General features: G+C 37.2%; 1 protein-coding gene and 1 long non-coding RNA gene across 3 annotated transcripts; both read right to left on the bottom strand.

Annotated features, from left to right (window-relative positions):
* Positions 1-8,130: 8,130 nt before the first annotated feature.
* On the bottom strand, positions 8,131-9,890 carry LOC149378807 (sister chromatid cohesion protein PDS5 homolog C-like). 2 transcript variants are annotated; one of them, XM_089603761.1, is made up of 3 exons: positions 9,062-9,890; positions 8,398-8,976; positions 8,131-8,323 (listed from the first exon to the last, which is right to left on the bottom strand). In XM_089603761.1, exons 2-3 carry the CDS (start codon positions 8,833-8,835, stop codon positions 8,264-8,266), a joined length of 498 nt encoding a protein of 165 aa, XP_089459887.1. In that variant the 5' UTR covers positions 8,836-8,976; positions 9,062-9,890; the 3' UTR covers positions 8,131-8,263. The 2 variants fall into 2 exon arrangements, with proteins under 2 accessions (XP_089459887.1, XP_089459886.1); XM_089603760.1 differs by lacking the exon at positions 8,131-8,323 and having other exon boundaries at positions 8,842-8,976.
* A 1,873-nt stretch (positions 9,891-11,763) lies between these two features.
* LOC149378806 (uncharacterized) lies at positions 11,764-12,651 on the bottom strand. The gene is made up of 3 exons (XR_016294269.1): positions 12,307-12,651; positions 11,885-12,214; positions 11,764-11,814 (listed from the first exon to the last, which is right to left on the bottom strand). It is a non-coding gene; the product is annotated as an uncharacterized LOC149378806 (long non-coding RNA).
* Between the last annotated feature and the right edge of the window lie 1,462 nt (positions 12,652-14,113).

Below are 14,113 nucleotides of genomic sequence, written 5' to 3'. Positions count from 1 at the left end.
GCTGCATATGCACACACTAGAGAAGGAAAACTGGATCCTCGGTCCATCAAGTGTGTTTTCCTAGGTTATCCTTTAGGCACCAAAGGCTATAGGTTATGGGAGCTAGGTTTAAGAGGGGTAAAAATCATTGTCAGCCGGGATGTTGTGTTTAATGAGAGTGTCTTTCCTTGTAAAACCTTAGGAGACCCTGAGAACCCTACCACCAGTGAGCATAACCAGCCGGTGAGAACTAACCTTGAGGTGGAGATTGAACCTGACCCCATAGAACCCCAACCCGATCCAAACCCTCAATGTGAACATGCTGATCCTATAGGCATTCAAGATGGTGAAGAAGAACATGTTCATGTTGATCACCTAGAACCAACTGACCAGGAAGCCTAGAAAACTACCAGCTTGCCCGTGATAGGAATAGAAGGGAAATCAGACCTCCCAATAGGTTCTCCTATGCCGACCTTGTCTTCACGGCTTTGGTGGCAGCTCATGAGATCCAAGTGGTGGAACCGAGCTGCTATCAAGAAGCCATCAGGTCCAAAGATAAAGGTAAGTGGCTCGATGCCATGAAGGAGGAGATGCAATCCCTTAGGGTTAACAACACCTGGAAACTTGTCCTTAAACCTAAGGACAGAAAAGTTGTTGAGTGTAGGTGGTTGTATAAGATCAAAGAGGGTATAAACCCTAGTGAGCCCCCTAGGTACAAAGCCAGGTTGGTTGCAAAAGGCTTCACTCAAAGAGAGGGAATAGATTTCAATGAAATTTTCTCTCCCGTGGTTAAATATAAGACTATTCGAATCATGTTGTCTATTGCTGCTCACTTTGATCTTGAGATTGACCAGATGGATGTTAAGACGGCTTTCCTTCATGGTGACCTCGATGAAACCATATATATGGTTCAGCCTGAGGGGTTTGTTGAGAGTAAATCTTGTTGTCAATGGTGCCCACAAGAAGAGTAGTAGTGTCTATTTATGTACATTTGATGTCATATAGTCTTACGAAGACTCTTGCTTGTAATTGCCTATTCATTCATTAATAAAGTTGAAACGTTCATTCATTCTTTCTTTGTTTGAAGCTTTATGATAAAACCTTAGTCTTTTAGTCCATAAACAAACTTAACAACTTACGAAGAGACAAATGTAGATTTGCATGAACAAACTCTTCGTAGTTTGCTTAAAACGATATATTCGCAATCTTAGGGTCAAAGGACTATTGACCTCAGTATGATTGTTAGAAGAATCTATGATGTCTGGTTATGAGGCATTGAGAGTTGGAGACTCTATAGTTCTTCTAGGTATCTTCCGAAGGTACTAAATTGACCAGTGCACTTCTAGAGACAATATAAGAACAAACCATTTAACCTCTTATGTCTCGAAGTCACTATGTATGAATTGCATCATGCTTACCTTAATCCTGAAATGAGACATGCCATTTCACACCTTAGTATTCTCATTTGAGAAAGTCAAAGTTCGGACTCACTATGTGATTCCGAACAAGGCCTATTGGTGAAGTACTAAGTTATGAGTCTGTCATGAGTAACTTTGTGAAGTTCTCATAGATATGGAATTCATGTACAAGATTGCTGAAATGCAATGTATGTCACCTCATGCTTTGTTCCTTGGAGTGTGAATAAATGAACTAGCCAGTGTCCAAATTGAGTCCTGACTCTTTTGGATGAAACAATGTGACTTGTTAGCTCCTCGTCAATACATTGTTTCTAACTTATTCACAAGCGACAAAGGAGTTGAGGAAATAACAGCTAGAAGGGTAAAATGGTAATTTAGTAAATCCCGACTAGCTGATGACATTCATGAAGGGTAAACATAGATAATATTCAGTGGATCCGCTCATTACAATTAGGTGAATTCTTGAGTAGAAAATAAATTCATTTGAACCGAGAGATTTTCAGTGTCAGCTCTTTAGTGGAGTCAGTTGGCATTAAGCTAAACTTGGAAAAGGTTTGTGAACTTTTGAGTCCAAGTGTTTAGCTCAAGCTTTGTTCATTTAGGTCCATGAGGTCACTATCACGAATCACATCGATAGGAATTGTTAAACTGGAAGCTAAGTCAAAACAAGAACGAAAATTGTCGAAAGGGTATTTTTGTCTTTTGAGACAAAGGATGAAATGAATGTCAATAAATTTTTGACAAGGTCATTTTATGACATGTTTCACTCGGCCATGACTTGATCATTGGGCCTTGTGAATTAATTTCATTTCATAAGAATTTTATTGAAAATTCTTATTGGGCCTTTTTCATGTTGTCATGAACAAAAGGAAAAGCTTCTAGAAGCCTTTTCTAGAAGGCTATAGGCGCCCAACATACCTAAGAGATAGAGAGAATATTTTGTGCATAAATGTATGAAGATACTTGCCAAAAGAAAAAGAGGAAACAAATTTCCTCTAAGGGAAACAAGAGGTAGGCGCCCAAGTTGAGAAAGAAGCAAGGCAAGGAACAAAAAAGGAAACAAATCCAAGGCTTAATGAAGCCTACCTTGGCCGAGTGCATCATAGAGGAAAAGAGGAAATTGGCTCATGAATATGTGATATTCTATAGAAGAGGAAACTACCTTATTGAAGGTGAGACCTCTCCTATAAATAGGAGCCTCATTCTTCTCATTTTTCTCATTCCACATAAGTTAGAGATTGAGAGCTTCTCTCTCTAGAACTTGTGGTTGCCGCCCATCTTCTCTCTCTCTCTAAGTTTATTTTCGATTTTTCTTGTCTTGGCACCTAGGTCCTCACTCGACCTAGTGTTTAGCTCTGCGACTTCGAGACTCGTTCTTAAGTCGTAGTGTTTAAAAGTGCCCACTCACTGATTCCTTCTTTTCGAGTGATTTAGTGATAGAAACTTTCGTGGTTGCTCGAGGTGCCGAGGAAAGATAGAGAGACGTGCTGCGAGGGGAGACGAGCGTTGCAAAATTTCCACAAGCTTCTTCAAAGTTCAAGCTTCAAGAAAGGTTAGTAAACTTCTAGCTCATATTGGTTTTTAATTACATGTACTTGCACTTGTCTAGGTTAGTAAAAACCGTTTTTACTTGTAAAAGAAATTTTTTAAAATTTCGCCGCTTACCGAAGCGTTAATTATTTTCTCAAACCCTAGATCGATTCCAACAAATCTGCTGATTGTGTCTGTTTATTACAGAAATCTTTATATGGCCTCAAACAGTCACCACGACAGTGGTACAAAAGATTTGATAATTTTGTGATCAGTATTGGTTTCAATAGAAGTCAGTTTGATTCTTGTTTTTATGTCTGTCATGATAATATCCCTGTATAGTTGCTTCTGTATGTTGATGATATGCTTTTAATTAGCAAGTCCAGGTCTAAGATAAATGAGCTGAAAAATAAGCTTAATTCTGAGTTTGATATGAAAGACCTTGGGGCTGTTAGAAAAATACTAGGGATGTTTGTTGATCGTGATAGAATTAAATCTACTTTAAAAATTCATCAAACTTCTTACTTAACCAAGCTGATAGAAAAATTTGGGCATTTGAATCAGAAACCTGTCAAGGTTCCCTTGGCTGGTCATTTCTTGTTAGGTAAACATCAGTGCCCAAATTCTTTGTCAGAATCTGCAAAAATGGAAAATGTACCGTACTCTAATGTTATTGGTTTTGTGATGTACTCGATGATTAGTACTCGTCCTGATTTGTCTTTTGCTATATCTTTATTGAGTCGTTTTATGTCAAATCCTGGTCATGAACATTGGAAGGCTCTTCAATGGGTCCTCAGTTACATTAATGGTTCCTTGAATACTGGTTTGATCTATAAACGCAGATATAACACTCTTGATCTTGTAGGGTATGTGGATTCAGATTTTGCAGGGGACAGAGACTCTCGAAAGTCAACTACAGCGTACTATTTTACACTAGGTGGGAATTGTGTGAGTTGGAAGTCACAATTACAACCTCTGGTAGCCCTGTCTACAACTGAGGCAGAATATGTGGCCCTCGCCGACGCTGTTAAGGAAGCCATCTAGCTGCAAGGTCTGCTCCGGGAAACTCAGCTGTTGGACAACAATGTGACAGTGTTCTGTGATAGTCAAAGCGCCATACATCTCAGTAAGAATCCAGTGTACCACGAGCGGACCAAGCACGTGGACGTCAGATTCCATTTTGTACGAGATCGTATAGCTGAAGGTGAAGTAGACTTGAAGAAGGTGCCAACAGAGGATAACCCGGCGGACATGGGAACAAAGATAGTCACGAACACAAAATTCAAGCACTGCTTGAATTTGTTGTTTGTAGGCTGATCTCAGGTGAGTGAGCTATGAAGGTGGTGTTGAGCGAATGTAACTAGTATTGTGTAGACGAGCATTTAGACTTCAAGGTGGAGAATTGTTGATATGTGAAGCCCAAATGCTTTGTCCCGGCCCAGTTGTTCAGAAGGCGTGTTGGGCTGCAGGTGGAGAAACGACAAGGCTTGAAGTGTCGTCTATGACTGGCGCTCGTCAAGTCGTTTCCTGTGCCGCAAATCTGAACCGTTAATGATCAATGTAATTGGATGGTCAGGATTGGAGCTGAAGTTTCACATACTTAAAGACTCTTTGGCGTTTTGAGAATGGTTAATCTCTTTAGTCTTCTTCTTGAGCGCGGCTAGGGTTTCTCTGAGTGAAAACAGTGAGAGCGTGAAGTTGTAATCGGTGAGGGTGAAACACGGTTGAGTGTTCTTGTGTGTTCTTGATTACTGTAATCTTCTGGGGTCTCTCTTCTTTTCTGTATTCATTGTGTACTGAGAAACTTGGTCTGAGAGTAAGATTTGCCGATACTAGTGAGCGAGTTCCACCACCGGAGCTCAACGTGCAGTAGGTGTGTTTTACACCGAAGCATGGGAAAAATCCCTTGTGTCTTTTTATTTTCTTGCTCTGTTCTTTCCATATCGTTTTTGTGTGTTTGGCCGTTCTAGATCTATTGATCGTTACACAAATTCCTAACACAACACATGTCACATAAGAGATGTTCCAACAACATGAGGAACATCAATTTTGCCAAAGTACGAAAACAGCGAATTCAAAATAACAACAAACTCCCCATTTGACTTTTTGTAGGAAAAACACACAACACTAATCTTCATAAAAAAAAATCAGCAGACAATCAAACTCAATCAAAGCATACATGTCAAAATAAATGAGATGGACACCAGCAATAGCAAAGACCTTGTTTGCCTCAACAAAATCAAAGGCGAGATGCAAAAGTAAATTGCAAAGACCAAACACCAGCAATAGCACAAAAGAGCATAGAACCAAGTCTTAATAGAGTAGCAAGAGTTGATGTAGTCTTAAAAAACTACAGACCGAAACACAAAATATATGGATTCATGTAGAGGAGGGAGAAAACTAAAATATAACATACAAAATTTCAAATAGATCAGATATTATAAGGCATAACCTGATCTTCACCTACTGGAGCAGCAGCGGAGGACGCAATAGTGGACTTGTCAGAGATACACATCAACCAACGCTCATAAGGTGAGTCTCTTTCGCTTATCTTGTTGAAAATTTTACGCAAGTCGCATTTTGTTAACTCGTCTCTTTGATCGCCTTAATTAGGTACTCGGTCGCAATATGCTAGGCGAGAATATCCTTCTTGACTTCATTTGCCGTATAAGATTCGTCAAGGACGATCTGGCCCACGCGAAATCTCAGCTAGCTCAAGCCGAAGAGGGTCCCCACTTGAAGGCGGAACTCGCGAGAGTTCGCGAAGAGCTTCAGCAGACTCGCGTGGAGTTGGAGGTCGTCCTTGATCAATGCGATTGAGCCCAATTGGCAGTTGCGAGGTTGGCAAGCAAGTTGAACGTTGAGCGCAAGGCTGTTAGAAATATTATAAAATATTTTGGGAATAAAGACAGATTATAATTAAGGGAAACGAAAAATTACAACATGATAAAGTAACGATGAACAAAAAAATAATAAAGAACCTTCACAGAGATTATATAAAAAGAAAGGAAAATTGTCGAGGACTGTTGGACAGTTTCCTTGAAGCTTTGTTGCTCTCCCACCGGTACAGGAACTCTTGAGCAAGGCTTCCCAGGATACAACGACAAACTCGACGAACAAAGGTACCACAACGTACGTCGCACAACGAACTAGAACCGAAGCAGAACTATCACTAAACTCGGACAAAAAGAAGAAGAAATTTCTGGGAACAACAAGAGAGAGAAGGAACAGTAGGGAATATGAAGGAATATCAACTTCGGGTGTGTACAAATGAGAGAATGGCTCTGCCTTTTATAGGCGCAGAGACCTGAGCTATAGCTCCCAAAAAACGTCCACCATTAAGCTCCATAATAGCTCTTTACCTCACATAAATGAGAGGTTTCAACTCTGAAGAGTCAGAGATTATAATGGAGCTCAAAGATCAGACGTTTTCCTCTGATGCAAAGTGTCTACGTGAATGCATGGTAGCGTAGGCCCAAGCCCAATCCGGAAATGAAATTGCAATAAAAAGATAAGCCCGAGACCGAGACATTCCCGAAACCCGGACCCCGGCCCGAGCCCGGCCCGGCTAGGCTCGGCGGCGGCGGCGCGCGTGTGTGTGTGTGCGCGCGTGAGGGGTTAAGTTAACCCACCCACACTCTCCTCTCTCGCACTTGCTTATCCACTAAAGGATAGATGATAGTATTTATACACTACCACAACACGCATCTCAAAACAATGTGGGACTCTTGCAATTCCACCTCCACAACATAACATGTATGTGTTTCTTTTAAGCCTACTTTGAGCATCAATTTCTCATTCCTTCTAGGTCCGATTTTGGCAAACAAATATTCAATCTTATACCCCTCGTTACAAGGAATACGTAGCACTTCGAATTATTCAAATCCGATGAGTGGATCCCACTCAAATTGTTGCCACAAATCAGCCATTAACTTGGTATTAAATACCAACATTTTCCAACAAAGGCTTCCGAGGGAGCAACTCGTACGGTGGAAGTGCTCTATAGCAAAGTGCAGAATCTTCGACGTGAGTTGGACACTCAGACAGACGAGGTGGGGATCGTGCAGGGTCATATTATGATGAGTGAAGCTGCATGTGTTCGGGCGGAGTGCGGGCGTGACTCCTTGGCAAAGGAGGTCGCTCGGGTCGCCCATAAGAAGGCGTAGACGATGCAGCTTGCAGCAGACTTGCAGGATGACTTTGATGTCAAAGTCGAGGAGGCGCGTCGTGCCGCAGCACTCGAGTGTCGGGAAGCCGCCTCGATCGAGAACGTCTCTCGGGGAGTGACCTTGTCCTTCTTCGATTCTATGTTTTCGCTGCTCGATGGGGTTGATCATGCTATCGACGTTCCAGGTGGCAAGGATGAGGAGCATGTCGACTTTGAATAGTCGGTTTCTTTTTGTTCAAGTGTTTAGCACGTTGCAATAAGTGTATTTGGGTAAAAGGCTAATATGTCATGGTTAGTTAATTAAAACTTTTAAAACATTGGCCATAAATTACAACATTTAAAAAGGGACTCTATAGATATATAGCCATATCAAATCTCAAATTTTGTCATATAACTAATCTCTCGTAAATTTTAAATACATAGCCGCGAAATTTTATTAACAAAGTAAAAAACACATAAATATTTATATATATATTCGTTAATAATTATAAACAACCATCATACTCCAATAGTATAAATAAAATGTTAAAAATGTATAAACAATGTCTTATCACAATAATGACTATTTATTTAAAATTTACAAAATATTGCTACTTAGCAAATCTCGCTTGAATATTCAATTATTTCTTTTAAAAAGCACAACAATACCAAACTAACCCATTAACCAGATCGTGAAGTGGGAACGTTGAATTGAAATGGTTAACACATAGATTTATTTTAATAAATCACAACTAATTGAATTTTTTTTGCTGAAATAGACCATGGCATAACTTCTGCGTAAACTATGTATCGCAACAAATCATACAGCGATCTCGGAACCATTCTTAGCGACATTGAGGTGGTGCACAGGAGTTTCAATGAGGTTAGTTCTCAGTATGTCCCTCACAATAGTTTTCACCGAAGAGAGTGGTATACATAAACAAAATCGCCAACACTCTGAAAATTGTGACGTAAATCTAACAATGATAACATGAACAAATAATTGGCAGATATATATTGCCTAGAATTGGATAATAGGACTTTACTTTTACTAGCTTCGTTTCAAATTGAAATCTGTTATACATGCACCATATTTTCTACATAAGATGATTACTTCAATGACCCTGAGATATTAACAGAAGCCCAAACTCTGTGCAAGTATCCAAATACAGTGCATGATTGGATCGGCTCAAGTATTCCTCCATTGCTGAGGTTGAGCCTTCCCTCTTTGGCTCATGTTGTGTATCTCCTGAAGAAGAAGAAAATGAAAATAAATGAGGCGGTAAAGAATAACTAGTTTTTCCAGATAAAATTTTAATCTACCTTAAAAAACTGCCAAGACCTCTCAAAGTCATTCACTGTCTTCTTGGCCTCTTCCTTCTTTGTCAAACACAAATTCATAGACCCTTGTGCTTGAATAAGCTCTTCTTTTCTGATGGTGGCTTCACTACCCAAATCCTCAGCACTCTTCAAAAGCTGAGCTACTTTTTCTTTCCTACCCTCAATTTGTTTCTCGAGCCTGTCTATTTCTTGATAAACAGCTTCCGCTTCCGTCCTCAAATGCATGAAACTGGAACCCAATCTCTCCAACTTTGTCCGGAGCACATTCACCGACTCTTCCTTCTCTCGGGCCTCACTAAGATCTCGCCGAGCGGCTTCATAACTCTCATGATTTTGTTCAAAACCGTCAACAAACTTGGCGGTCTCGTCCACCACATTCTCAAGAGCTTTCCCTAATTGGATGATACCATCAAGATCCATATTTTCGAACTGCCTCAGCACTTTTTCTGCATCCGTAATCTCGGTGGCGTCGAGTAAGCTTGAATTCTCAGTCTTTGATGCTTTAACTTCCAAGAGACTATGTATATCAGCGAACAGGGCATCGAGTTCTGAAAACTTCTCCTATACAAACAGAGTATTAGCTTTAGAATAAATCATATGAAAAACAAGTAGTATAACGAATTAATATTATTCATTAAGAGCCAACCTTTTCGTCTGTCCTGACTTGAGCTTTAACAGCCTGAACCAAGTAAGGCTTAACCTTGGCCTCACAGTTTAGAACTTAGAAGTACTCTTCTACCTAATCTCCGGGCAACGGGGAGAACTAATTCGCTGTCGTCACATTTCGCGCAGAAAAGTATGGGCGTCAAAAGCTCCGCAGAAATATCTTCACTCTCTTTCAGAACCATGGTCATTATCGTCTCCATGGATGAGAAGACAATCTTCGGATGGTGATCTCTAATCGAGTTAAGAAAATTCCGAAACATGTCCACAATCAACGCATCGCATTCAAGATCCAGCATCACCAGACAAGACCTGACCTTGGCGACGGTTTGAAGGATAGAGATCCTCTTCGAGTACGACCGGCTTGAACTGTCTGAGAGATTCTCGAAAGACGATACAATGAGCCGAAAGACCTCCTTCATTCGGTCGTCGTCGTACGGAGTTGCAGGCGCAGTGATTCTTGTGATCTCTGTGATGCAAGACGCGACTGCGACTCTCACATCCACATCGGAGTGCCCTAAGAGCCTCTCATCCACCACCGCTTTCATCGATGGAGCCATTGCGGTTTTCATAGACTCGCCAGGTTGCTGTTCAACGTTCAATAGAGAGCTTTCCAGTCTGTCGAGAAGATGAAGAAGCTCATAGACGGAAGGAGTTGGCGAGACGACGAGCTGGTTCCCGTATTTTAAAAGTTTCGATCCGAGCCCTATAGACGCCATTGTTGGTCTCATCGAAAATCTTGATCCTTCGCCAATTTCAGGCCTCATTTCAGATCATTGAAATTTGAAACCCTAGAAAATAAAAAAAATAAAAATAAAAAATAAAAACGTCGCTAAACTTCTAAGTAGGATTTCACTCTTGGATTATAGAACTTTCCGATGTCATGCCTAAAACTTTTTAAGTTTATTTAATATACTCTCCCTATTAGTCATAGGAGAGATCAAATAAGCAAATAAAAAATCGGTGGCTTAATTTAGCTAGATTAGTCTAATGTTATTTCCACCCATCTTTAAAATAGAAATCGTGGTTTGAATTCCCAGCGATAATAAATGCTCTTAAAAAAATTAGGAACTAAACTAGAAAATTTTCTAAATAAGAGATAAAATTTTGTTTTTAGTATTAATACGAGTTAATTTACCCGCGCGTTGCCGCGGGTTAGTTGTGAGTTTGAACTCTTATTTTTTTAAATATGACTGGTTTTACGGCAACCGTTTAGCAAAATTCCATGTAAACAAAAGATAACATATATTTTTACGTACGATTAATATTTACATATATATATTTATACATGTATATGTACATATATGCATTACAATATATTCAAAAACATGTTCGTGACATGTTTGCAAAGTTGCTACTTAATTTAGTACTTCATATTACTCTCATGAGTCTTTGTAGTCCTGCAAATAAATAACATGAGATAAATAGATAATCATATTTAAGAAGCAACATATTTGAAAAGAAATTAATAACAAAGTAGTGTTGACATATGTGTAATTCGGGCAAAAAAAAGTGACTTTCAAGATTTTACAATAGTAATATACTGACTCTGTTAAATCAACAAAAGAATAATGGGAAAGACGTACTCGGTTTGCTGAAGGAATTGGCACTGCAGGACCAACTAAGACCGACGGCCAAACTAAAAGTCACTACCTGGGAAGAAAAAAGAACTGGTGATATATATACATGTCATGTTGAGAACTAATTATATGATCAACAAATATTGCTGAATACAATTACATTATTAAATCAAGAAAAAAAAATAAATAAAGAACCAATTTTCACTAATTATACTAAAGATTTTTTGTTGTTAAGAATGTAGTCTTAGATATGTGTGTGTGTGATACTAATTAGAATGATTACTAATGATGATCATTATTATTTTTTACTTTCCTGCTAGCAGTCTGCATATTTTTCAACTTGATTATTAAGATTTTTTTTATTGCATAATAGCTAATATTTTTCTCGATAACAAATTAATGTCATTTTAATGGCACACTTAACCTACATCAGTTACGTTTTTCATTATTTCATCAATGGTCGCATGTTTGATACCGTCAAGTCATTGTGTTTGTGTTCTTATTTTCTTAGTCTCAATACTACAAACTTTGGACTTTACCACGGATAAAAAACCATTGTAGAAACTTGGAATGCTACCAAATATCAAGAGTCGTGAGCAGTTCATATATATATATATATATATATATATATATATATATATATATATATATATGAACTGCTCACATATATAAAATGAAGTAAGAAAATACCTTATTTGTCGTAGAGGTATATGCATATATGTTTATATACCATTGTCTATCCAAAAAGAGTATAATACATATACCAAAATACCATTGCTTCGCCTTTTTTTGATCTTTTTCTTCTTCTTCTTTTTTATTGCACGTATATAATAGAATGAATCCAGCACAAATCAATAATGTAAAATTTTATTCATAAAAGCTAACAGCAATAAGAAGTAATCAGAAAGGTTTTATCTTTTTTTATTAGAAAATTTCATGTCATAATGTCACCAACCAGATGGAAAAAAATTATTGGGATTCATTGAAATTGATTCAATCAAGCTTTAAGAATATTTAATTGGACAACATCGTATGATTAAGCAGGAAAAGAGAAATGGAATGAACAAATTCTAAACTCACAGCAAATGAATGAATTATGTTTGTATACCTGAAAAGTTTTCGTTTTAGAGACGTTGATGTTGCTGCTTTCTCGATACTGTAGTAGAAAATAATGAATTACATCACTGATTTTTAATCTATTTTGAAATAATGAGGGATTTGATTACCTCAAACTTGTTTGCATTGCTTTTGGAGTTTTGGGGACCAAAGTTGAAGTAGTCGAGGATGGGCTGAGAATTGTTTCCGAAAGCTCGTCTTCAAATATATTTGAAACAATGATACTCATTGTTGTTCCATGTCTCTTAAAATAAACTTGGAAGATTTTTCGCAGACCTTTTAGTTGTTCGATTGTCGGTGGAATTATTGCTTGATCAGTGTATCTTTCGTCAAAAGTGAGCACAGAACATGGTTTTTTAATTAAAATTTGTGCAGTTCGACCGAATATGGTTACTTTTGTTTCTCCGCTGTCATCTTCAATATAAGTGTTTAGCCTATACCTGTATGAAAAATATTCATAGTGTTTGACTGAATATATATATATATATATATATATATATATAATTGAGTATATTTATGAAAAAAATGGTACCATGGTACTGGAAGACCCGATAGAAACGCATGATCGTCGCACCACCAAGTTGTTCTAGATTGCTTAACCGTCTTATTGCATGTGGGACATGAATTATAATACTAACCTTGCGTAGTGTCAAAATTTGTGATTGTAGCATTGATTGTATATTTGGCACTCTGTAAAATCATATAAACATATTTATTATTTGTAAGGGACACTGTAAAATAACGACGCATAATTCTAAAATTTTAAATGGGTTACCAGATCAGAGTTGTTCAAGTCACCGATTTTCACTCTATTTTTACTTTTTTTGGTCTTCTACTGATTCGTCTGATTTCGAAGCTGGTAAGACCTCAATTTTTGTCGTCTAGTCAGCAAATCTATATGTAATTAGAGACGAAAATGTAATTAGTAATTAGATAATACAGCTTAAGTATATGAATTATATCAGAGAAATAGAAAAATATATCTATTAATAAAGCAATATGTATATACCGTGTTTTTAAAGTCTGAGTGTTTGGCAAGTCTAGATCTACAAAGTACATTGAAGATGATGTACTTGCTACATATGGTTTGCCTGTAAAATAATATAAGTAAGCAAACCACATTATTAGAAGATATGTATACTACCAAAGAAAAGTACTATGAATACAAACAAATTTAAAAATGAAGGGTTGAATACCTAGATATTGTTTGACTACCATTGCAGCAAAGATTGCAACTATTGTCTCAGTTGTTAATTTGTCAATTTCATCATGAAACTCTTGTCCCATCGTCCCCTACAATGTAACTTGTAGATTTTCACTTCTACGAAAATATTTGACAATAATTGTTTTCAGAAATGATGAAGATAAAAATATATGTAACATGATAATTATAATATTATTTTTAGGTTGAGCTTAAAAGCATGGGAAATGTTAACCTGATATTCTGCATGTTGATTGTTTTTCTTGATGTTGTTCTGTTGTTGACGGTCGATTGTTGTATTGGTTGGGCGCTAGTTATGACTCCTATCACATCTATTTACCAAAATAAAAAAATCGTGATTAAGAGATTAATATAGATGTTAACATATATATATATATATATATATATATATATAACTAATGATATTTATTATTTAATATTACCTGTCAAAATAGTATTGTTGTCAATTCTTTCTCCAAGGTGATCGTACTCAACAAAATTGAACTTGTGTAATGGAATCATTGGAGTTTCTCTAGCAACGATGGTGAAGGTTGATACCTTTGTTAAATGTAACATTGCGTTATGAGGGACAACTTTGTATCTTGGTTTACTCTGATCAACAAAGCGTGTATCGTCTTGTGCTGGTATTAGATTGAAAAAAGTGCATAAATGTTACAAAAATACTATATTATAATTAGAAATATAGTGCGAGAATGAAAATAATATAATGCATTTACCTCTTCATCAACCAAAATATAGTCGTAACTTATCATTCGGCCAGTGACAAAGTCTTTGTTGACCCAACCTCTGGAAAATCTAGCAAGAATCATATCATATTGTTGATTTGGTCGTATTGCTTTGATTGGTGTAGCCATTATCTGTTAATTCAAAACAATATTGCATTACTTATTTAATATATATATATATATATATATATATATATATATGCTACATATATATAGCTACAGATTATTGAGTATGGGTGAAACAATTATTATCTATTCGACAATGTTTTGAAGTAGGATGTAAATTTTATTATCTAAGTATTAGATGTTTTTGGCATATATATCCCTAAAGGTAAGGTTTTTTTTTTAGTATTGGGCATCCGATTGGGATGGATTTAGTATTGGGTTTTAAA

Source organism: Urtica dioica, chromosome 12 (assembly GCF_054948205.1).
Source record: "Urtica dioica subsp. dioica isolate 48M chromosome 12, U.dioica_male_clone48M_v1_H2, whole genome shotgun sequence".
Taxonomy (NCBI): domain Eukaryota; kingdom Viridiplantae; phylum Streptophyta; class Magnoliopsida; order Rosales; family Urticaceae; genus Urtica; species Urtica dioica.
This window is presented reverse-complemented; position numbering and strand designations above follow the sequence as displayed.